The sequence below is a fragment of the Nipponia nippon genome, unplaced genomic scaffold (genome assembly GCF_047370975.1).
Source record: "Nipponia nippon isolate SJK-2023a ecotype South Korea unplaced genomic scaffold, ASM4737097v1 scaffold_1, whole genome shotgun sequence".
Classification (NCBI taxonomy): domain Eukaryota; kingdom Metazoa; phylum Chordata; class Aves; order Pelecaniformes; family Threskiornithidae; genus Nipponia; species Nipponia nippon.
The window spans coordinates 14384655-14409948 of record NW_028262290.1 but is presented as its reverse complement, the minus strand read 5'-3'; the positions used below and the strand labels follow the sequence as shown (position 1 = coordinate 14409948).

Below are 25294 nucleotides of genomic sequence, written 5' to 3'. Positions count from 1 at the left end.
GGCATCGACAGCTGATCTCCCATGACCAGGAAAGGTTTGTTCATCTGGGCAAACACTAATTGCAGGGAATCTTTTTGAGTGAGAAAATCAACACCTCATAATATTTAATTCTTCTTTAAGACTGCCCTTTTGGGTTTTTTTCCTGCAGAAGTGCAGACAAAGAATACAGAATTCGCTCAGGGACATGACACTGATTCAGACGACAACAGTAATCCAGAGGAGTTCATCGCACTTTGAGACCCAGGCACTAACCCTCCGAGGGAGGCACAAAATGAAACCACAGAAATTCTTCTGAAAAGCTTATTTATTTCCATTGTGTGTCTCCTGTTTCCCTTTCTATAGGCAAACAGTATACTTCATATGAGATTAGGACGTAAGTATGTAGCATCGTAGTAGAATACTTGCCCTGAAGCATAAAACATTGGATTACGCTAATCATCTACTGAATGCTAATTCACCCTCAAATTATTGTTTTGCATCTAGAAGAATAGTTGCCTGTTAGCTGACACTGTAGAAGTATGCCATTAGAGATGTTAAGAGGAAAAAAAGCAGAAAGGAAAGAAAAAAGCACAACTTTAGCTTTACAGTTATTGAAACACTAACCGTAGGGCACCTGAAATTTTCCCCAATTCCCTGGCAGTCCATGCTGACATTTGGGATGTGCCTTGTGCCGAACAGATGCGTCCCTCTTTCACACACCACTAGAAGGTTTGCAAGATTTGTTTATGCTCAGGTTTGTGGTGTCTTCCTTAGGATTTTGAGCATCCGCTTTAATTTTATGGTCCCAGGAGGTCCCAGAAGGCAAGGGGCAGAGTATCCCAGGCAGAGCTGCCCTGCCCTGTGTCTGGGCAGGAAAGCCTCTTCCGGAGAGGCACCACCACTCTCTCCAAACGCTTTTTTTGCCCGCAGAAGGGCTGTGTTAACGCCACACTCAGCTTTGATACTTGAGGCCTTTTGTATCAGAAACAGCGTGGCCAGCAGGACTGGGGCAGTGACCGTCCCCCTGTACTCGGCAGTGGTAAGGCCACACCTTGAATCCTGTGTTCAGTTTTGGGCCCCTCACTACAAGAAGGACATGGAGGTGCTGGAGCGTGTCCAGAGAAGGGCAACGAAGCTGGTGAAGGGTCTGGAGCACAAGTCTTATGGGGAGCGGCTGAGGGAGCTGGGGTTGTTTAGTCTGGAGAAAAGGAGGCTGAGGGGAGACCTTATCGCTCTCTACAACTACCTGACAGGAGGTTGTAGCGAGGTGGGGGTCGGTCTCTTCTCCCAAGTAACAAGCGATAGGATGAGAGGAAACGACCTCAAGCTGCGCCAGGGGAGGTTTAGGTTGGATATTAGGAAAAACTTCTTCACCGAAAGGGTTGTCAAGCATTGGAACAGGCTGCCCAGGGAAGTGGTTGAGTCCCCATCCCTGGAGGTATTTTTTAAATGTGTAGATGTGGTGCTTAGGGCCATGGTTTAGTGGTGGACTTGGCAGTGCTAGGTTTACAGTTGGGCTCGATGATCTTAAAGGTCCTTTCCAACCTAAATGATTCTATGATTCTATGATTGTAACTGCACCCCGGGCAGATTTTGCAGTCGGGGAGTCAGCGGCAAACAAACAGCCCAAAAACTTCTATTCACTGATTTGGCACGAGGAGGTGCAAACTCTGAGGAGAAGCTGCATCTTGAAAATTAAGGCAGGAGATCGGGAACTGAACTCTCCAGTGACTTCTGCTGCTGCCTGACCCTGTCCAGTCACTCAGGCGCAGGCACGGCCACCGCTCTCACGCTGCCTTTTGCTGCCCAGGGGGCAGAACGGAAGGATAACTGCAGGAAAGCAGCCTGGAAAATCACCTCAAGTTTGTCATTAAAAATAAAACTATCCCAGCTTCTCCCTGGGTCATCCCTTCTCTTTTATACAGTGCTCATCAGCTGTGCTAAAAATTGTTTTCTAATACTTGTGATACTGGATATGTGACAGCCAGGTGGTTCCAATGTTTTATTTCCTTTCAAATCCACCTCCCCGCTCCCCTACGTCTTCAGGCTTTATCCACAGCACTGGCATTGTAGGTTTTTTTAGCGTATGGATAGAATGAAGATGTACTTTACAAATTAAATTATGCGGACACATTCAACATGAACATTGTTTCTTGCCTACCTTCTCATTTGCATTATCCCCTCATTATTAAAAATTCATTCTCACTATTTAAAAATCCTTTTCTATCATGTAACTCCAGCCTGTGCTTTGGAAAATCATGCAGTTAAATATGAACTAGACAAATATGCAGGGGAACATTTGATAGTATTTAGCTATGAGCTGTCAGTACTGTTGTATTTGGGTACAGGTCAAAGGATTCTCAAGCTTTAATAAAGCTGCATTCACATGAGCTGTTTCATTTACATAAAAGAAAGATATTTGCTCCTAGAGACCACAAAAATACCTTAAAAGGCAAAAAATAGTCTTAGAAACTTCACAAAAGGCTTTCCCTCGCCCCCGCCTCCCGTCGCTCGACCGCAGCGGAGGGTGTGTGTGCTGCACGCTGCACCCCAGAGCCGAAAAGGCACCCCAGGGCCGGCTCTGGTAATATTCAGCCGCAGTCCCTGAAGGTTACTGGGCTCCGTGGAGGTTTCTGAGATGTCTGGGAGCAGGCAGGAGCCTGAGCACGCTTCCCTGGAGCAGCCAGAGCCGCAAGAGGGCAGGAGAAGTTTGGTCACGATCAAGTCTTTGCACAGGGTGTAGATAGCAGGCAGCGGCTGTAAAATACAACTCCTGGCATGCTCCAGGGAGCCACTTCTAATCTTCTCTAATTTCTCCCTTGTCTCTCTCTGTTTTGGGGACCTTTTTAGCATTATTCTTTGCAAACGTGTGATAGCAAGATGGGTACAGTTCAACTTGACATGCTGGTGCTGGGTGAGACTCACTGGGACCTGCTTCTCAGTCTAATGCTAAGAAAGGAATTTCAACCATTTACTGCAACAGCAAAATCTAACGGCCTCTTCAAAAAGGACAGCGAAACCAGCACTGACATTCAAAGCAAGTCTTCAGCTGCTCATTTGAGATTTATCTCAGAAGAGGCTGTGATACAAATGCATCAACAGTCACGCAGCTCTGCCCAGCAGAAAGCCACCATCATCTGACCTTTCTTATGTTGAAGCCACTCCTTGCCCCTGACTTAGCATTTGAAACCTGCTCTGGACCGGCTGGACTCTTTGGAAAGCTATGCACAGGCCCTCATTCATCCCAGCTCCGCATGGAGGGAGCCACAACCACCCCCACTGCCCTGGGAAGACGAGCGGAGAACTTGCACCACTTGCACGCCATCTCATACATCTTCCCTGGGGTGCTCAGGGACCCCAGTGCTCCCCGCCTGCCCCTCTCTCCGCTTGCACAGACGACTAATCAGTGCCCAAACTCCTTTCCCAACTTGCCATGGCATTAGCTATCAAACTGCTTTAATATTTTCTGGTTACAGACCTCAGCTTCGCACAAAAGCTACTTACCTGATCTTTAATCAGAGTCCAACATAGGCTGCTTCTTTTTTTTTTTTTTTTTTCATTTCATATCTGGCTACGATAGATAACACAATTTGATTGCAAACATTTAAGATGTAATTACTTAAGCCCCATTCCCATGCTAGAGGGAGGCACTGTTATTCAGGCATAAGGAAACACTGAAACAGAGATTATGACAAACAGGTCCTTGGAGTCAGGGCTCCGAGCCAGCTGCTGTGCCTCCCGGTGCAGAGATTTAAAGCAACAACTTAAATCTCCTGATCTCAGTTTTATTTGAGCTATTACTTATATTCCGCACAAAGCTGGGAAAGACTGACTGGAAAATATTTTTAGGTCTTAATAGCACCCATAGGTTGAAGGCAAACGTACCAACAAACAGAAAGGACATGTTGCAATTCTGCTGTTAAAATACTGTAGGAAGATTGTAATCCTTCTACCACTTTCCAATTTTCTCTGCTCATTATGTCTTGGGTAGATTAAGCATGACTCTGTACAGTATCTGGCACTGAAGTTTTCCAGTTTCAGCATCTTTTCAAATATGCATTAGCTAAGCAAAAATTTTTCCCAAGGACTCATAAAAATATGAAAGATGGGAGCAGCCAAGATTACAACATGTGGTCTGCAAACTTTCCAGGTGAAAAGTTCTAAATTGCACCGATCAATGCACAGAGGGGATTAAAAAAACCATCACGAGGAGAGTAATCACTGACCGAGCATGAACACAGCAGTCAATACCAACAGCAAATCCTGTGTATTTTTTTTGGTATAACTGTACTCCGTGTGACAGATCATAAAAGCAGAATCCTGCAGGGTTTTAATCAAAATCATCCAAAACAGTAGGTGTAATGATTTAGGAATCTGTCAATTTATGTAATCTGCTCACCTTGGGGATTCGTGTATTTATACGTATTTATCAGATTGCGAGTCCATTCTGAATATCATGTTTGGTATATCCGCTGCCTTTTTACGTGAGGGTTAAATTCACAGTGATCCTAGTAAGAAACCCAGGGGCTGAAATGGTCATCTCCCTTCCCAGAGCAGGGCTAACTGTGCCGACACACTCCTGAGGGTTACAGTGTCACCCGTCTTTCAAAGTCCCCAGTGATGAGGATTGTACACCTTTCCCAGAGAATCTAATCCAGTATCTCACCCACACACCAAGTTTTTCCCAGGACCTACCCTGAACCCCCCCACTAAATGCAGCCAACTATGTCCTGTTGTACCCAGCAGGGAACATGCTCTCCTGTCCTTGTGTCTCATCTTCATACCTGAAAACTATTGACATGTTTTCCATGCACTTCTCTAGATTAAACAACTAAGGTTTCTTAAGTATTCCCCTACTGATAGTGTTTTCTACATTTGCATTGCTTTCTTCTAGACCTTCCATAGTTAACTGGCATGTTTTTGGAAGTGCAATGCCTCACACGAAGGTGGTGTATCACCCGAGGCTTTTCTCATGCTCTGTAGTTCGGTTAGATTGCTACATCTGCCCAATGTGCAACACTTCTGTTATAACCCAAGATGATTGTCTTTGTTTTCTCAATAACATAACACCGTAGATTTAAGCAATTTCGCCACGCTGCCCAGATGCTTTCTGGCAGAGTAACTGCTTTGTCAGTTGTTCTCCACCCCAAACCAGCACAGCTGACCATTCCCCAGCACTGAACTTTCTGAACTTGTCCTTTCTGAACCGCATCCCATCTTTCTTACAGACCATCTTCCCAGTCCATAAAGACCCTTCAGCAGCTTGACACCTGTGTCAAGCAACTTCTCATTCCCTTCCAGCCTGAAGGCCGATGCTCCTCCACTCACATGGGAATCCCATTGGACAAGGAGATGACTATCCCCACCCAAGGCAAGCCAGTCTGCTCTCTAACCTGAACTCTTGAGAAAAAGTAATTAAGTAACAGGCCCTCCAAGATGAGGACTTAGATTGTTTGATCCAGTAAATCAGTGGTCACTGATGACGGGGCTGGTGATGCCCACCAAAGGGCTGTCTTCGCACGTGACCATGTGTGGGCAGGAAGGGGTAGGGTGTGCTACAGGATCCCCAGTCACCGTAAGGAGGAAGACTTAGGTCCATGTACAACTGACACCCCAAAACACTGCGGAGGAGACGCATCACCTTCTGCTGGGGTGCTCTTGCTTCACAAACTCTAAGGCCTCAGTGACACATCTGGACGCAGCCTCTGGCTCCAACACCTTACCCAGTTTTCATCAGGAATTGCCACATGGAATTGCCAACCTTCACCTCCATGCGATGCGGCAGGCTGCAGGCTGCAAAGCATGGGTCTCTCGCCTCCCGTTATGATAACAAAGGGTGAGTCAGAAGCCAGCTTCCCAGGAAGTCTGAAAGCTCCATCATGGGTAGGTAGACTGGGACAAAACAACCATCAGCATAATTCACTGAGTTCAACTTCATTTTTTTTTAATATAATGATTTAGCAGCAAAGCCTCAGTTCATTTGGGGAGAGAACTAAGAGACCAAGAACAAAAATTAACTAATGAGAGTGCAGTAAGAGACCCGCTGCTTTTGGCCATGTGCTACCAGCCCTTCTGAATGAGAACTCATTGAAAATGGTATAATAGAGGCTGGGTAGCAAGGCCAAAACAATGGAACGGCAGCTCTTTCTCAAGCCCTTTGACCATACTGGCAGAGAAATGTAATTAAGATTCACATCAAGAAGAACAGACAGTTTCCACTGCATAAAGACAACCATGGGAAAGCTCTCTCTGAATTAGTGTTGATGGATACCTTTGAAATAATGCAGATTTCCAACCTAGATTCAAGAATGTGTCTTCCAAGCTCACCATTTTAAGCTAAAAAAGCCAGGAATTAATTTGCTAGAGCAGGAACATGAGCTGTGCTGAAATTAAGTGTCTCCACCACATGTGCAAGCCCCCAGAAGCCCCAAACCGGTGGTGCAGAACTGCCACAGCAGCATGTCCAACTCAGGGCAGCAACTTCACGTTTTTCAGCCTGGAGGAGCAATTGGAAATCTGAGTGCTTCTGCCAAGCCCTCAGGTCTGTACGCTGAGATAGAAATCTCGGGAGATTGAGCTCTCGGCTTTTTCAGCACTCCTGCCTCTGGATCCAGGCCAAACGGCCGCATCCATAAATCCTTCTGGTGTCCTTCTGGCCATCAGCCTTGGCCAGAACTTGAAACAGAGGAGAAGTGAGGAGTTAAACTGAGAACATCAGCCCATTGAAGAACAATCTGCTTCTCAAACCACGACATTTCAAGTGTGATATAAAGCTACGAACCAGCTATACCTGTTCCCGGCTGACTCAGCCGTTCCCACCGCTCTTGAAGTGGTTGTAGTAAAAAAGCACAGGTACCTGGTGGCTAGCAGGGGGTAGGTATGCAGAGGGCTGAACCAAGCTTCCTTCATCCGCGGCATGCTCTCGTATATTAAGAGGTCTTTCTCCGTCAAGACCACTAATACTGGCTTCCAATGCTTCTCGTTGTCTCCTGGCACCTGAAAAAGAGTGAAGTCTCAGTGAAATAAAAAGAGACAAAGCTACCATCATGGAAAGCCTGACGATATGAACATGTTGAGTCCTGGGCGAGATAATGAACAAAAGAGACTTTTACTTCTTTGGCTTTTTGACATCTCCCACCTGAATTTATAACCAGCTGCAGCAGAAATGGAGTAAAGTGCAATGACATCTGCTGCTCTCATTAGCACTGCCATTTCCAGCTCTCCTTGCAGCCTTCCCTTACTCCAGGCTACTCTGTAAGTGCAGTAGTGGAAGAACACTGAGACAGAGCTGGCTGTTATTTAGCTGTGGTATGCGTGAAAGGACGTTAAATGTATATTTATAATGTGCACCATTCGTGTGTAACTGGCACATTAACCTGAGTGCTGGACCCTGTTGCTGCTGTTTCTATTTTCATGACTGAAAAAAGCTGCGACATCGTCGCTGTTAAAGAAGAGTGTCAGGTAGTAAAAAACAGTGGTTTGGGAGCAGATGCTTTTTTTCTCAGCAGTTCACATTTTCATTGCTTCTCCTTCCTTCATACCCTTCTTCCTTACCAACAGTTTTACAAGTGCCACTGTGTAAGGAGATCCAACCTAAACATGGGATGGACTCAGTGATGGATCTGCATCTACATTTCAAACCCATCTGTAGAAGATGCCTAAAAATTGGGACATCAGAGCCCTTTACTGGCTGCAGAATCCAGATGTGGAATTATAATTTGCAGGGTAGGCATGTGGTCATCCACATGGCTACACAATTAACATTATGGGGATCAAGTATGAATCCTGATTTTTACTTATTCTACATTGGCAGCATTAAAGTGTCTTAAAATATATGGGAATATGAAAGGGTCTTGGTTTCAAGTAAGAATGAAGCTCTTGGCTTTCACAGACAAATTCATGATTTTCCTTTTGGTGCACATAAAGAAAAAAAAAACACATTATGTAGCACACTCACAGCCATGCTTTCAAGCCCAAACTCCTCGGCAGGGTACTAAAGGGAATCGAACAAATTCTGAGATTCACTAGAGATTCACAGGTTGTCTACATGACTCCTCCATTAAAACCTTCTCCGGGAAAGAGAAGCAGTTGTCTATGGTGTTCTACGGTTGATGCCAGCCTACTTGCCATGGGTGTGCACCACTGGGCACATCACTGGGTCAAAAAACACATAAAAGGGATCAATCAAAGGTTGGCCAGGCTGAGGGTGGCACAGCCAGGAAGAGTGATTTAGATCCTTAAGTACGATGTGTCTTAAGTGATGGATTCAGATTGAGAACCGCATTTGAATTCATTTTATATGAAGAAATGGTCTAAACTTTTAAGGAATTTCAAGACAGTTGTAAGATAGCTTCTCACCAGAACACCAATGCCCAAAACAGATCTTAAACTTAAACTTAAACCAAAGATTTTTGGCTTACATCGTTTTTTAAGAGGTATTTTTCCTTCTGAATTAAACTTTTACAATAATTATATTCCTGTTTACAGCATTACTTGCTCATTGGTTTTTCATGTCTGTGTGTTAATCAACTTAAACTTGTAAAAGGTTCATCCTTTTAATTTCTTCAGAAGTGTCAATACTTATTTACAATTTTCTTGTGGTGACAGTTTCTTGAAATGCAACCTTTCATTTTCAAATAGGGCTGAATAGAGAAGCTGCGTAATTAACACACCTATTAATACACTCCAGAAAGAAGGCAAAATCCAGAGTTCTCACAGCCCATGTACCACGGAAATATTCACACAAGCAAAAAGCATCCTCAGCTTCTTAATACCACAGTTATTAACTACAGCTAACACCCCGGTTCCTAGCATGGGAATATAAAAATGAATGTTACAGTTAATGTTAGCAATTAATACATGTTACCGTTAATGTTAACATTTAACTTTTGAGCATCTGCCTGTGTTCTTTAATTCAAAGATTTTAGTACATACTTTTGAAGAACTCCAGAAGGGAAAAAGGAAGATAAACATGAAGTCTATCATAGAATGAAAAACTAGGATGTTCAGATCCATAATCTGGAGGAGTAAGCAGGCAGCGTACTGGGCTGTTACTTCTTATTTTCCTGTTCCGTGACCACAAGCAATCCAAATACTATGGGAAGCTGCTCACATCTTTTCTGCAGAACCATCCTGCCTGTGTAGCGTTTTCAATCACAAGCTTTGTTATTAGGTGGCTGGTCAGTCAACTGTGACTCCAGAAACTTTGGGAAACACTGTTCCCTGTAAAGCAACCACAAGAAAGGGAATAAAATTCATTTCATCAGCTGGTCCCAGAACTATTTGCTGGACAGGCATAAGCATCAGGAGCCAGAATTTCCAGCGCGGATCCTGCGGTTGCCACCTGCACAGTGAAGCCCACAGCTTTGCCTCAGTTCTTCCCAATAGCAGGCGACTATGGAGAAGATGTGGCTTGGTCATAAGGTATTGAAGACTTTTTCTCAAATATAAGTGACCTTATACTATCTCTCCGTGTAGGATGTATCTCCTGTTTGTAGGGTGTATACTGGGAAGGGGAGAGAGGAGAACGATGTTTGCCTGTCTCCTGCTAGGAAGCCATCCCCAGTAAGAAGGGCCATGCAATACACACACTTTTAATCACATTTTTTAAACCTTACTGGGACCATAGCTGTCTCACTGCTAAGGAATGCTGGTGTAAGCAATACTGCTGCTATTTCAGACCTGAAAAAGGATTTGTGTGCCTGAAAGCTTGTCTGGTTTTTTCCAACTGTAACAGTTGATCTAATAAAAGATATTGCCTTTCCTTAAAAACCTTAAATTGCATTACTGTTCCCTGATTTCGTTGGGGTTTGGATCAGGCTTTAGCAGCTGATGCCGTGCTGTTGGACAGGCAGTTGGCGCTTCTGGAAGGTGTCAAGGAGAACACTCTGTCCCGTAAATGGTAACAGCAAATTTTACAAAGGAAGAAGAGAGGCTGCAAATATACCATCAGTCTACAGGGCACATTCAGAACAAATCAGCATGGGAAATTAATCCAGATCAAGCAAGTATCATCATACCAAGCATGAGTACAATAGCAAATTTCAAAACAAATGCAAAAACCATGCTGCTCATGGGCAGCTAAATGAAGGATTTGTTCAAGTTTCAAAAGTTTTAAAACCTGACATATAAAGGTAACATGAAATACTTCTGTAAATTTAAGTATCATTTGAGATAGATTTCAGAGGCACCATTTTAGACGATGGTTAAGGCCAACTTCTGAGCCAGAATTTTGCAGAATTCTGGCACTTGCGCTACAGTTCCTTCACTCCAGCTCCCCCTTGCACATGTGCAATTCAAAGTGCATTGATCTGTGTTGCAGACACGGAGAACCACCATCTACTCCAAAAACCTTTTCAAACTCAACCCTTTTTCAAAGTCAAAAATGTTAGATGAAATCTAGATGAACTAGAGAAAAGAAAAAATCAGTACTTCTTAAATCTCCCACCACAATAAAATGAATCAGCAAATTTTTTGCTGGTCTTCTGGGCACTGTTCAGGTAACTCTTAGCAACAGGTACCCCCTCTCCATGCTCTGCTCATCTCAGCTGAGGTCACTGCTTATATTCCCAGGTGAAATTCCACTTCAAGTCAATGAAGCTGTAAATGTTTATACCAGAAGCAAACTTTTTTTCTTTTTTTCCCTAGACTCACCGTGCCTCTAGATCAAAGTCTTCAAATACAAACCTGAAAAGGGAGAACATATTCTAACAAAAAAACCCCAAGTGCGGTGAAGCATCCCTTTTGCTACTCGCAAACCTCTTTGCTCCTCATATACTCACCCTGTGAAGTGCAAACCCCACTTTTTCCCATATGCACCTCTCTGGTTTACCTTTCCAAATTCAGAAAATATTTCATGTACAGCAGGGATGAAACCTCATTTTTTTGCATATAACAACATGATGGCTGGGCCTGGAATGACACCAGAGGAAACCTGTGTTCACATCTCGCTCGGCCACTGGCTTCCTCTGCAAAGTCAGTCTAAACTCTCTGCGTTTCTGTATGGACATTGCGGTCTCTGCTGGGGTGGCAAGTGCTGCTGTAACACACACAGCAGGAACAGATGTCAATGTGAAGGCGGACGAAAAGTGCGTAAGAATGGCTGCTGTAGTCAGCAGCTACGTGGAGACTTGTCCATCAGCCTTTGGCTGACACAAGAGCAGAAGTGCTTCAATGTAGAAAGCAGACAGCTCACGCAGCGTTAGGACACACCAGACCCCACCGCACTGAGGATGCGCCTGAGCTCTGGCTGCTTCAGGATGCCTTTGCAGTGGTGGGGCAGCATTGCTCCAGGCTTTGCTTTAGGGACAGATCTGTGGTCTGAAGGACTGACTCTGCAAATAACGACGTAGCAAACTCAACACTACCTGTACGACCGCTCCTGCTGGTTTTCTGGCAACTGCTCACGTGCTTAACGCCACTGCTTGCAATGTACCCTTAAAGAGTAACTCCTCTGATATGCAGCAAACAATATTTCAAAGAAGAACCAGCTTGGTTTTCCTGCAGGCAATGGGAACCCCTGGCCCTTTTAATGGGTGTCACAGCTTCCAAATCCTTAATAGTTTTCACATATAATTAGTTGCCGTAAAGACAACGAGCATCTCAGTGGAGATAAATCCTTTTACAAATGGTTTGGCCCTTTGCTCTTTCATCTGCCAGGTCTCCTTTTCATAAGTTTTTTCTTTGAATTTCAGTTATTCATCTACTTCAGGCTGCCAGGAACGGATGAAAGAATACTTTTAATCTATGAGGCTCACAGATAATTAAATTAGAGGCGTCAGTCTACTCTAGAAAGCTGTTTTATATTTTCATTAACTCAAAAGGGACATTTCAATTACATTCCCTGTTTAGTAAACAAATAATATATTGCCAGCAGACTCCACTGCAGCAAGTATCCAAAATGTGGCCTTTCAGAGAACTGTTGTGAAGGTAGCAAGTTTATGCTTACAGTAAGTGGTTTAACCCCCTTTTCCATCACCCGCTCCCAAATTCCAGAGCTACACTATCCCCTCACACAGAGCACAGGAGGAGCAACTAAGAAAGAATTTTCTGAAACTTTTTTCTTGCTATTTTCCCTCCTCCCTCACTTAAAATCTCTCCATGCTGACAAGAACCAGCTTCCACACAGGCTGGGATATGTTCTGCTACATATTTCTTGCCTTTTCGTTGTCTTTTGACGAAGGGCTACGTCCATGTTCAGAATAAATTTGATTCATTTACAGAAACCTACTTGTCAGTTCCTGAAAATAACAGCTGGGACTGCAAAGGGTTTTTGCAAGATGAACAGCAGCAATGCAGAAATACATCACGCAAACCCCAGCATATGCAACAACACTGGCATTTCTGTAAGCTCGTTTGATGGGAGACAATTTGCAATGCGGGAGTGGGTGTCAGTGCGGGATACCCCCGCAGGCAGGGGCTATCAACACCTCCCACACCACACGCAGATGAGATGTGTTTTGCTGCTAAACTTTGTAGTTTTAAACAGGAAATAATGTGCACATTGTCTAGGGGAAAAAAAAAAACACTAATGAAAATGTGTCTGGTTTTGTTCTTCTCACCTCAGTGACAGCTCAAAGGTGGCTTATGCCATTATCAGATCTGGGTTACAGTCAGTGCGCACACAAAAATCCCTCAAAGGGCACAACATTGCCTCGTGTGAGCAGCGAGCAAGCAACGCATACGCTTGGCCGTGGTGCCGCGGCTGTGCGAGCAGCCAGAGCTGCGCAGGTCAGGCGGGAACCACAGCCGGGACCACGCTGATCCACCCCTCGTGCTACCCTGCGCGGAGCTCGGGGGCACACCGGCAGCTGCAGTTACAGGCACTGCTGAGGACAGACAGGACACCCATTCTCAAGACAGGTCTGTTCAAGTCTGAACTCCTTCTAAATACCCTGTAAAAATGAAAAGACACAAGCCAACCTTTGTCAAAAGTAGCACAGTCAACCACGTCAGCACGCCAACATGTTCGAGCCAATGTCCTGACTCTGGGCTAACAGGATTTTCAAACAGCTCTGGCTCATATCCAAATACCTCTAAACGTCAAGAGAAGCACCTCAGTCCTCTGTACCCACCCATGCAAGAATGGCAGGTGACCTGAGACCCTTCCTACAGCCAAACAAGAATGCCCAATCCCAGTTTTGTAGTGGAGGTCTGCTCCAGAGCTCGGTGAAGTTAACCGGAGTTTTTCTAATGACTCTTTAATTTTGGACTAGGCCCTTAGGAAACAAGTCTGGAGGGCTGTGTGTCTCCCACGCTACAGAGAAGACGGAGCCAAATTCTTGGAGGTGTGCAGTGAGAGGATGGGATTCAATACCCACAAGTTGAAACAAGGGCAATTCCGATTTGATACTCAGAGAAACTTTTTCATTATGTGACGGTGGTCAAACACTGGAACAAACTGTGAAATGTCTACCCATCGAGATACTCGCAATACAACTGGGTAAGGCCCTAAGCACGCTGGTCTAGCTGGCTCTGCTCAGAGCAGGGGGGTTCAACCACAAGAACTCCATTCCAACCTGTATTGTTCCGTGAGTCTAAGAAACACCAGAAAAAATGAAAGAAGCCATCCAGATTTGGATCAGAAAGTCATCATTTAGAATGCCCCCGAGTTAAAGTTTGTTGTATAATTATTCCATAAACATGGAGGTTTTCATGCACATGTATTGCATGAATGTTGCATCAATATGAATGCAGTAGTTGTATAAATTGGTTATTGTAGCTTAAGAGTTTGCAGGATGATTGGTAGTTACCTTGTACCTTAAATCGTTTAGAGCTGTATAAAATGTGGAATGTAAGGGAGTGGAAAACCCAGCATCACATAAATTTCATTCACTGTACAACATACCTTAACTAAAAATATATTTTTATATTTTTCTCAACTGGATGAGAAAAGTTTAAAAACCTGATGTGTTCTCTTTCTTCACCTGATCCATGGGTCCATAGAAATGGGTTAACTAAATACACAGAAATCCACCTCTGGGGGACTCAAAAAGGAAAAAAAAATGCTAATTCACGTATTTTAGAAACGTCTACCATGACCTAGGATCATATTGCTACACATGAAGTTGAGATTTGAATGTCTCTAAGAGCTCTTCTGCAGTGAGACATGAGTCTCTCACTTTCTGATAATGTCAGGAATCTTTCCAGGGAAGCGCAAAGAGGCAGAGAGCACCGGAGATGGTAAATGCCCCACACCATTTGTTACAGACACCGACTGCTTTTCATCTTAGAGAAGGTGCAAGGAACTCTATTGTGTTTCAAGAAGTATTCTGATGCTTTCTGAGTAAAACACATTTTCTTCTATAGCAGCTACTTCAGACCATGAGAGCACTGTCTAAAATTAAGTAGTGGCAATTTATGATAGCAAGGCTTTGCAAACAGCAAAGGTCCACTCCTGAAAAGATATAGTGTTGAGCTAAATGATTTCTGTAGAAAAACCTGCACTTTGCTATCTTTTTTTCTTTTTCCTTTTTATTGCTTCTCAGAAATTGCCAGGGGAGAGGAGGGAAGGGAAGAGGACATTTCATCACTCAAGGGCTGTGACAAGGAAGACCTGCCCAACCTGTAAGCCGCAAGGACAGAGAGGGAAGGCAAGTCAGACACGGGGGCAGGTCGCAACAGCCCAGTTGGCACTGGCAACTGAGGCTGATCAAGAGATAGTGGACAGGCCAGCTACAGTTCAACTGACCTTCTAAGCCAGTTTGTCTGGGAACAAACCTGTGCTGGAAGAGGTCACCTTTCAAGTATTGCTTACAAAAGCGGCACAAGGGAAGGAGGAAAAAAGGGAAGGAAAGACCATTAACCTCGGGCCTTTCTAATCAGTTCTACTGATTGAACAAATGAACGGAAAGCCTGAAGAGTGGAGGTGAGCACAAAGCTGCCACATAAAAGCAAAAACCTGTGCAAAAGTGGAGGCAATCACAGCAGTCTCTCTTCCAGCACACTCACACCACACATTCAGGATAAAAGTGAAGATGCTATTAGCAGACACCTTTGCATCTCTTGTGTGTTCATGCATTTTGAGTACGCATGGCTTATCTATGGGATATCTGGGCTCTTCAGACTGCCAGTGAGGGTGGCTGTAAACTTGCTTTCTGAAACACATCTCACGAAAATATCACGGAAAGGCTGGTGATAGCAACTGCCTGATGTTTAATAAATATTTAAATAAAAACCACAGAATTAAAATGTGGGATGAACTGTACTTCTAAGACACAGGTGACTTCTGGGAGAGATAAGCAGCTGTGCTGTCTCCAAAATAAACACTGGACCTCAAAGCACAATAATCCCGGTACTGAGGGAAAAACACTGAACTCCCCTATAAAATGGAACAGTCTCCTTCCTCCAGTAAGCCAAGCTTGCCCTAGGAAACACTAAGAAGGACCATGGCATGGTCTTCTGTCTTTATCTTCAGTTCATGGAGCCAGAACAAGGGGCAATGGTTTTAAACTAAAGGAGGGTAGATTTAGACCAAATACAAGGAAAAAATTTTTCATTATGAGGGTGGTGAGACACTGGCACAGGTTGCCCAGAGAGGTGGTAGATGCCCCATCCTTGGAAACATTCAAGGTCAGGTTGGATGGGGCTCTGAGCAACCTGATCGAGTTGAAGATGTCCCTGCTCATTGCAGGGGGGTTGGACTAGATGGCCTTTAAAGGTCCCTTCCATCCCAAACCATTCTATGATTCTGTGATTTTGCACATCAGGGTCAGCCCCAGAAGAAAAGGGATCATACCTGTGAGTTAGAGGCAAGAAAAGAGACAGGGAGCTTTGGAAACTCCACCACATCTCCTGTGCAACTGCTCAAGAACAGATACTGTTACTGAGTGGTCAGGAAAACCAGTTTCCCCCAGGTATGCTCCAGGATACCAAGAGCAACCACTATTCTCTGCTATGCCCTGCAGGTTGCTATATGCCGGAGTTTTGCTGTGAGCAGAGTTTTCTGTTCAAGCCAAGATGAAGCACTTTATGAGGGAGTTCATCATCATCAGTGGAGTATAATGGTAATTGTACAGGAGCAGAATCAATGTAAAGACACCGTAGTTTCAACTCACTGTCTCTAAAGAGTCTATAATTTACAACTGAATCTGACTTCAGCTGATCAAGTGGGTACCAGATTAGGATAAATGAGTAATAATACCCATTATCTCAAAAGATACACACATCTCATCTTTCAGTTCAGTAAAAGTGCATGGATTTCTAATCATGAGCTCAAGAACACTTGTCAACAGCACCCAATCAAACATGAATGCTGGAGGTGGAGTTTTGATTTGAAAGCAGCTTGCAGTTTTTAATGATGGCTCAAACATGTAAAATGCCATCTGAAATTGTTATGGTGTCTGTTTGGTGATGGACAGGTAATCATCTACGTCTACATTAAAACTATAGTGACTGAAACCTGTCCCAGAAGCCTTTCTCTATGACACTGTCTTTCCGAATATTCAGTCTCAGAAATGATGGCCCATCATGCTGGGTACCTTTTCAAGACTGACAGATTTGCTTACTTTACTCAAGGGTTATTATAAATCACAAGTGCTGGAAAAAAAAATAGTAGGGGAGTAATACAAAGAGAACAAGATGTTTCTTTGTCATTGTTATTATGTTGTCTCAAGGACAGTCCAGAATACTGTGTCATTTCAGTCTATTGTGTCATTGATCAATATTCAGTAATACTGATGGACTGCAATGCAACTAATGACCTCAAGCAAATGAGTGAATTCACTACATGCCTGGCACAAAAACGTATTCTCTTTAAAAAACACTGATAAAATCTATATGTTATGCTTCAATAACTGGAATTTTCAACATGCTGAGAAGTATTTGGAAGCCTTATTGAAAAGGCAAAAATTCAAGTAGAATCCTTGATAATTTGGCTTAATTTTGAAAAAATGTGGAGCAGCCACAGGTTTCTGAAAAGTCTGATGAAAATTAGTCACAATTTGGAATCCAAACCTACTTATTTAGATGCCTAAGTAAAATGTACCACAAAAAGTTCCTATATTTGTCTTTTTTATGATTTATTTATTTACCTGGTTGTCATTTTCAAAACCATTCAATTATCTGAGACCATATCTTTTTTTTTAAATGGAAAGACAGAAAGTCTGTATCTCCGCCAGCATGATGACAGACCTCCACAAGCTACCTAAGATACTCAAGGAATACACCTGCTTTCTTGCTGGGGAAAAAAGGGAACTTAAACATGTAATTTTCATTAGAATTTATCGAATTCAAAATTTTCTGATGGACAGGGTGATTTTTTTTTTTCCCCAGAAACCCAGCTGAGCTCCAAGAGACCTCTGCCCACCAAACAGGTTTCCAGTTTGCTATACCTTGGCAACCAGTATGGAGAGCTGAAGACCATCCAGTAGGTCTCATTTGGTGGATCTCAGTATTGGTGGATCCCAGGGTTCCAGTAAACGTAGGAAATGAACAGTTATGCCATTTAATATCCAATTCACTTTTTTTCACTCCTTAAATAGGACATGGTTGAATTTTAACACCTTTGCCCTTTGAGAGAGCTCTGTTTGATTTGGGATTTGTTAGTTTTCTAAGGAATGGGTAAAGAAGACAAATAGGATCTAATCAAAAAGTGCCACCTGCCCCACTGAAAAGCTGAGAATATCCTTTTTCTGCCTTCCAAGAAGGCTTAAGCCAGTCACTGGTTCAGAAATGTGAATGGTTAGATTCATAGAAAGAGGGCTGAAGATGGCTTGAAAGATCAACTCATTCAGCCTCTGCTCAGGAAAGGACAGACTTTGCTCCCAAGATTTGTTTAGCTTGTTCTGTAAAACTTTCCCTGATAGAAAACCCCAGCTACTCTATCGTAGTCCTTGGCCAGTTCCACCATTAGGAAATTGTTGCCCATGCTGGAGCACGTGCCACTGTAGTCCTGGGGATACTGTGAGGCCAAGTATCATTACATGCTTGGGAGACTAATAGAAAACTTGAATTTGTTTTTTTAGCTAAATGTTTTTTTAAGATGGTCATTATTCTAACCCTGCCAAAGTAATTTCAGGATAGTGATGGTCACAGAGGAAATGGGTAAGTGGGAAGAATGCAGGACAGAAAGTTCAGAGCTAGAAGATAACTGCAGTTTGTCACTGGTCCTGGGATTTGCTGGATAGCTGTCACCACTACCTATCTGGTACATGAAGAAACACACACACCTCCCTAACGTTGCGAAAATAAATGACAAGGCAGCTTTAATAGGAAACCAGTATTACCAACTCCAGCCAGCCAAAGCTCCCTTGGGGATGTCAAGTGGGGCTTGCTTGGTATTTAAAATACATTTTTAATTCTTGCTCATCCATCAAGCCTTTTTGCTTTGCTGACATTCCATAGTTTTGAGCTTTTCTCTGTGGCTAGGAACCTACAATAAGAATGAGAGCTCAGCTTTCATAAAACCTCTTTATTTCAGAAGATGGTAGTAGAAGAAATATCCCTACAGTAAAAGTATCAAGCTATGAGGTTTGGACCTATGGTCAGGATGTGAGCTGCCGCTTCTCGAGAGGCATCACTTTCCCAGACCCGATACTGCTTATATTATAAGATCTGACAAGATCACAGCCCAGGGGTTTATGGCAACAACTCTTTTAATTAATCTACTATCTACAAGAAAAACGCAGCAAATATTGAAGGGCATGTGTTAATAGAAACTATGAATATTCAACAGAGCCATACGAGGAAGAAAAACATAAAGAACCTTCTACTTGGCAGTTATCTGTGCTGAGCATTAAATGAGCTTGTCCATTTGAGGACAAATGGATTTAGTACTGTGCCATGTTATTTCATCTAGATTACTAAAAGACACAAAATTGGGACCATCAATCTACAGACCCAAATCCTACAAATATCAGCAAATTACATGCTATAAGCTAAGCAATTTTGAAAGCAAATGCTCTTTATCTGGTTCTAATTCTCAGTGTTTCATATTTTGCAATAATCATAGCATTTAACTACTCATAGAACAATTCTACTGAGAACTGAATATTCCTCTAGAAGAAAAACTTGGGAGCAATAAAGTTAATTTCCAAAGCTAGTATAAACAGATTGCATGCTACAGGTCATCTCCCTGGGGCCAGGACGGGAAACTAAGGTTTCAGATTTAAGAATTATCCCTGAAATACATCATTTAATAAAATAAAGAACTTCCTGGTAACGGCATTAGACTTTTACATCTCTTAACAAACACATCACATATCCAAAGGGAAATGATTTTTGGCACGAGAGATATACGATCTCATGAACCAACTGATTTCATCAATGGAAGACTCTTGCCTGCTGCGGGCTCATAAATCACCCCAGCCAGCAAGTGCCAGCCACTTACAGTGAGAACCGGCTGAGGGTAACAGGAACAGCCTAGAGCTGCTATTACTTCTGCAGCTACAACAAAGTGAAAGCCCCAAGAGGAAAAACACATATGAATATTACCAAGTGACTACACCTAATTCTACCCTTGGTGTTAGAAATGTATTTGCACTGAAGTCACTGGGAAATTTTACAGATTATTTCTTCCAGTTTTATTCCTACGATGAAGATAAATATGTGTCTTTTCCTTGAGATCTCTTTTGTAGTTTGTACTGGCCTAAACATCTTACATATACTGGTATAAAATATCTGAAGTAACTCAGCTGAGTAACACCAATATAAAACTGCATAAAGAAAACTGGAAACCATGTACTTCGTTAATATTGTCATATGCTAATATTCACATAACCCATTTTAGAAGTATAGCAAATGAGATTGGATTGGATATCATACCAGCAGTTTCATACCAAAATTTTGGGATTTTTAAATACCATGTCCTCATTGGCTTTTTTATTTCCTTAGCCATATGGAAAACAGTCAGGCACAATTAACTATTTGTCAGAAAACAATCTATTAATTAACACCATTCTGTGCGAATGAGCTGAAAATCATGTTCTTTGCTTGCCAAAAAGCTTCCATTTCTGCCTCATGTTTGCGCTCAGCACTAAACATAGCTACAGATACGCTGCTTGACATAACTGACCAAGGGAAAAAAGAACAACTGCTGCCGAGGTTTTTCAGAACCAGCAGCCAGCAAGCTTTTCTAAAGATAGGTAGGGGGTCAGCAGGGCTTCGCCTCTGCATCTCCTAAAATTCTTTACTGACAGATCTTTGATTAAACTGGGCAGAAATAGACTAAATCCCAATTAAGACATTCATATTTGTGGCAGGGCTTGAAAGAGAAAAGAAAGTGATGGGGGGAGAGTAAGTTACAGCATTTTCTAGACTTAACCTTAAAAATACAGGATCTGATTTCAATTATATTTATATCCATTCAATTCTACTGACGTCAATGGATTTACTCCTAAATTTTTCCAGATGGAAATCAGGCTAGCTATTACCACATTTTCATGCATATAAACAGCACCCCTTTAAAAGCACCATTTATTCAAAAGTATGTCCTCAAACAGCATGCATCCTCAGATAAGCCAGCTAAAATCAGAGGAAGAGATAATCGGTGATCGGGAATGCCAGGGGAGAACTGCAGAGTGACAGAAGGGAAAGAAGAGATCTAGAGCAAACTTCCTTTGCTGTTATCCACACGTGCACATAACCTTCATAACCTGCTGCTGAATCCTGCACACTAAAACGATAACCTCTGGGGCTGACACAAGAGAACATGGTGGCTATTCGCTTTCCTAGCAGAAAAGCAGTCTGATCTATGTTACCTCTGAGACCGGTATTCCTGTATTTCATTTTTCAGCAGCGCAGCCTGCCACACTGTTGTTTCCAAAACTCTGAAGTTGGAAACTTCAAAACTCTGTAGTCCATGCAGGGCTACAGGTGCGTAACCATTATCAGTTAGTGGTTGGCTCCTCGTAACCGTTTTACAGAATTGTTCACTGGCTTGGATGCGATCCTATAACCACAACCCATTCCTTCTGCTTGTGCTTGCAAATATCCAGCAGCTGTTTCAAGTTATTTGAAGGGGCTAGAGACTGAAGTTTTACTTGACATGTCCAGGGTAATAGAAACTGATGATGTACACGACCTTTGATGAGTGCAAACAGCCCCTCTGTCCAATCTGAAGTGAAAGAAGACAGAGAAACCAAAATTCCTCTCGTTGAGGCCTCCTTGCAGCTGTGAAGAATTAATCTTATAGGGTTATGAAAGGTTCAGGGAAGGCTGGTCTTATTCTTGCCCATAGAGGATATTTCAACACCTTCCAGCCCACCCAACAATGTGCCCAACAGTCTCTGCAGCTCATCAGTGGGCTGCTCCTTCCACTGTCACCTTCCCACACACTCCCGTAGCTCAGCTTCATCTCTCAACCTCTTCCAGTGCTGTCCCACTCTTCCCTTCTCCCAGAATCTATTCGTCTTTCTGCACTTGTCCATTTGGCATATGTCCCACAGGAACAAAAATCACAGCAGAGACACAATGTCTGATGTGTGGTTCCATATTTTCTCTTTCCTCTACCTTGCCTACTCAGGTAGTTAGAGTTTGGAGCAGGGTCTGCTCCTATTGGTACTGTTTATGCTGCAATCTTGCACCATGGCATTCCAGGTTTACCTAGTCCCTAGGCCCTCTCATACTAACATAATTTTTAATATTATTAACCTCAACAATCACCACCAGAATCAGTGCTGCTCTCTTCCTCATTTCAAACTCTTGTAACAACAAAGCAAGAATCCAACAGTAAGTCAGCTCGTGCTCAATAGACAGCTTTCCCAAAAAACACAAAAGCAGGGGGCCTCAAGACAAAAACATCACATAAACGGTTCTCACATTACCCCATGCAGCTGTGCAGTCCCTCTCCACGCTTCTCCTCTTTGCAATACCTCCAGCATTCTTCCATGTCTTCCAGTTGCCTTTGCCTTGTTAACATCTGCCTGCAGTTTTGGGCATGCAGATTTAAACTTCTGTTTTGAAATTTTAGGTGGGAGAAGATTAATGTATTCTTTAACCCTATGATTCAGGGATCCAAAGAACATAGCAAGACTAAGCATTTTTTAAGTGGAATGAACACGTGTGTGTTAAACCTGAAGTTTTAATGTATTGCCCCCTGAAGGGCCCCTGCAGAAAGCCTCACAGGATGAGATGAGGCCAGAGACGACACCATAAAACACTTCATAATAATGTACAAGCTTTACATTTCATAAACAAATAGGTAAGCTTTATTTCCATAGCAGGCTTCTCCTCGAAGTGAACTTTTTAGAGCCATTGCCATAAACATCACTGACATTTCCAGTACGAAGCACAAAAAAGCAGCTATATCCATACTACACATCAGCAGCCTACTCTGGCCGATGTCTGCAACTATTTTCAGCACAAGATCAACAAATGAATGTTTGCACAGCAGCATCTGCTCAGCAGAAATGTATAAATAAAAAAAGGCCCAACAATAACATGATGTGTTCACACAGTTTCAGGAATCTTCACTGCGGCTAACAGTCATTAGTGTCTAGTGATTAAAACCCAGGTGCTTCCTTCCAGCAGGGCTACTGTTACTGTAGAGCACCTGAAACTCAGGGAATCCAAATAACATCCAAGAAAACCTTTGGTAAGTCCATTTGTCTTCAACAGCAACGTCACTACGTTGGGAGCAGTAGGTCCAAACCCTCCCACAGAGTCTCCTTCTGATGTACACCCAAAGAAAGAGCCGCTTTGGCTCCAGGGCCCCTTTTTGCACCCTGACTATTGAACAGGTGCACTGTACAAGCCGATACGCTCTTCCAAAGGAAGGGGTGGAAATCCCTGTACTTAAAAAATATGTTCCATGGTATCCATCTAGATCTCCGAGATGGTCCTCAACAGTCTTGCAGCTGGAGCTGGTAAGAATGGGTGTGCTTTTGCTGAAGTTGCTGAAGTAGCTGGCAAGATGGCTCACTCTTCATGACAGCATGCCATCTCAGTGCCACTATTTCTTAGCAACTTCTTCTGACTCTTCTGATCCCTATCTCCAATAAGTTTAACTTCTATCACTTCCTTATATCTATGACTCTACTGCCGCTGCCTGACTTTTCTGAAAAAAGCCTAAGCTGTTAGAAGAGAAAAATACTTAACGTCACTATTAGACCAGAAAAAAAATGTGACTCCATGGGACATTTCAGCAAGAGCAGCCCTAAAATGGACTGCAGAGTTTTCCATGGATCCTATTGTGTGGTTATTACTAAGGATGGTGCACCACATCTGTGCTGAAATTGCATTATTTCTGTGTGCTGTGCTAGTGCTGGAAAAAATCCAATGTCATTCCAACAGGCTCTGCCATGAGGTCAGGTGTGATACAACAGTACCTAACTTCTCTACCCCTATGGTATGTCTGATAGGATAAGTCCCCAATGCCTCATTTGAGTGTGAGGCCACTTCACTTCTTTCATGTCCAACCTCTCCAGGCCTTGGTAATGCTGCATGTATGGGGAACTCTACCAGGAATGATGCAAGGATGGGGCAGTTTCTCATACATCTAGAGAACTTTGCTGTTCCAGAAGATCCTATTTTGTATTCTCCTACCCACTGACCCCCCCTTCTCACCCTGTCCCTTTCAGGCTGTTTTTGCTATCTTGCATCCAAAGTCTAATGTGAACACAAAAGATTGCATCTCTATGTACTTTGTGTTTTCCCATTTGATTTCACTAGATTTTCTGTTTGAAGCAGTAACGGTTCTTCAGCCCTACTGATCAGTTTTCATTGCACCAAGAAGGGGACATAAAACTGTGTGTGACCTGTAGAAATCACATTTATTCTGTCTCTATTTCTCTGTCCCCTGCAGCTGGTTGTTTAGGGCTTACATTAAAACTGGAAATGTTGCTTTCTTATGTAGTCATTGTGCAACTCCTCCTTCCTGCCCTAATCCTTCAAGTGAGGAAAACAGCCAGGAGAAGGACATTGTGCATGTTGGGATTTTTGTCCATCTCTTCATGGGGATGATTAGCAAAATACTGTCTCTCCCTAGATTTCCAATTGTAAAATGAGACAAAATCTGGCCCTTCGAGGGAAGTGTTACTTTTGAAAGTGATCAGAAACAGCTGCTTTCAAAACCAGTGATGCTGGCTGTTCGTGGTAATTCAACAATTGCTCTTAGGAATTTTACTTGTGAGGACAGGAGAACTTTGCTAAAGTATTGCTAAATAGGGTATCTACTACTCAAAAAAATACAGCAATGCTCCCAAATTCCTTGCAAAGCCATGATAATCATTAGATGGTAATCTCTGACAAGGTTAAATCTAATGTTATTCAATGGCTGTTCCCCAAAGTAGATTCCCTTTTGGTAGTAAAATCATTATCTTACTGTTTAAACATTCAGGCTTTCCTCTCTATTTCACAGTTCATAAAGCACCTTTATGGCGTTGAGATTTTTTTTTTTTTCCAAACAGGCAGAAGACAGTTTGTTTTTTCTGCTTTGATTAAATCCTACATCCCACAAGCAGTGAACCTGTGATACTGCTCTACTGTTTTTAATTGCCTCCTTCTATTAAGATGCCAGCACTGTATGTCTTTCCTGCAGCCCCAGCACGATTTTGCTATGTGCCTGGCGTTACCGCTGTCGGGTCCGAGGTTAATGTGTACACCGTACAACTCATTAGCCACACATTACTATCAGAGCCAAAAATCAACATGATTGATCCAACAATATGTTTGGGCTCGGGACCGAGACTCAAATGAGGTCTCACCAAAAGCAAAGGTCAGCAACTTGGCACAAATTTTGCTGTGCACAGAGAACGCTTTTCTTCCAAACTATTCATCAGGGAAGGTACAAATGACAACTAATATGGGCCTCATTAAAAACGAGAAGAGGAAACCCCTTGGAGAGGGCAAGGAGGCTCCCTCACTATCATTTTTTTTTTTTAGTCCTTTCCTAAAGCTTTTATTTACGTTACGGTAAAGACACTGTGGAGCTTAAAGGTAGCTGTGGGGCTTGGGGTTTAGGAGACTTGTTAGACTAATTATCTTGATGCACACTATCAATTACTGTCCAGTTAAGCAGAGAGGATAACTCTGCAGGCAGAAATAAATCTTCAGAACTGAAGGATGTGGGGGAAGGGAATAAAAAGATTTTTTTTTTTATCAGCACTATTATTTCTTTTAGTTAAAACTCCAGTGTCAAAACATTTCCCATCTTAAAATAACTAAAATAAAACAGACACTAGTTTAAGAGTGAGAGAGAGAAGAGGAACGATACAAGAAACGTTTTCAACCATGGATTTGTTCCAAGTACAGTTCTTATGCGGATTTCACTCATAACTCAAGCACTCTTGCCACAGTCAGGCCCTGAAATCAGTACTTCGAAATACGCTATTTTACATATGGTATCATCATGTTCTTTCTTCCTCCGTAACCAAGGGTG

At 42.8% G+C, this 25294-nt stretch overlaps 1 protein-coding gene across 1 annotated transcript in view; it reads right to left on the bottom strand.

Moving 5' to 3' along the window:
• SNTB1 (syntrophin beta 1) overlaps nucleotides 1–25294 on the bottom strand; it is a 117476-nt gene that overhangs the window by 7789 nt on the left and 84393 nt on the right. The window contains exon 4 of the mRNA XM_009471101.2: nucleotides 6836–6975. Coding sequence (XP_009469376.2) covers nucleotides 6836–6975 — 140 coding nt within the window. The remainder of the gene's footprint in view (nucleotides 1–6835; nucleotides 6976–25294) is intronic.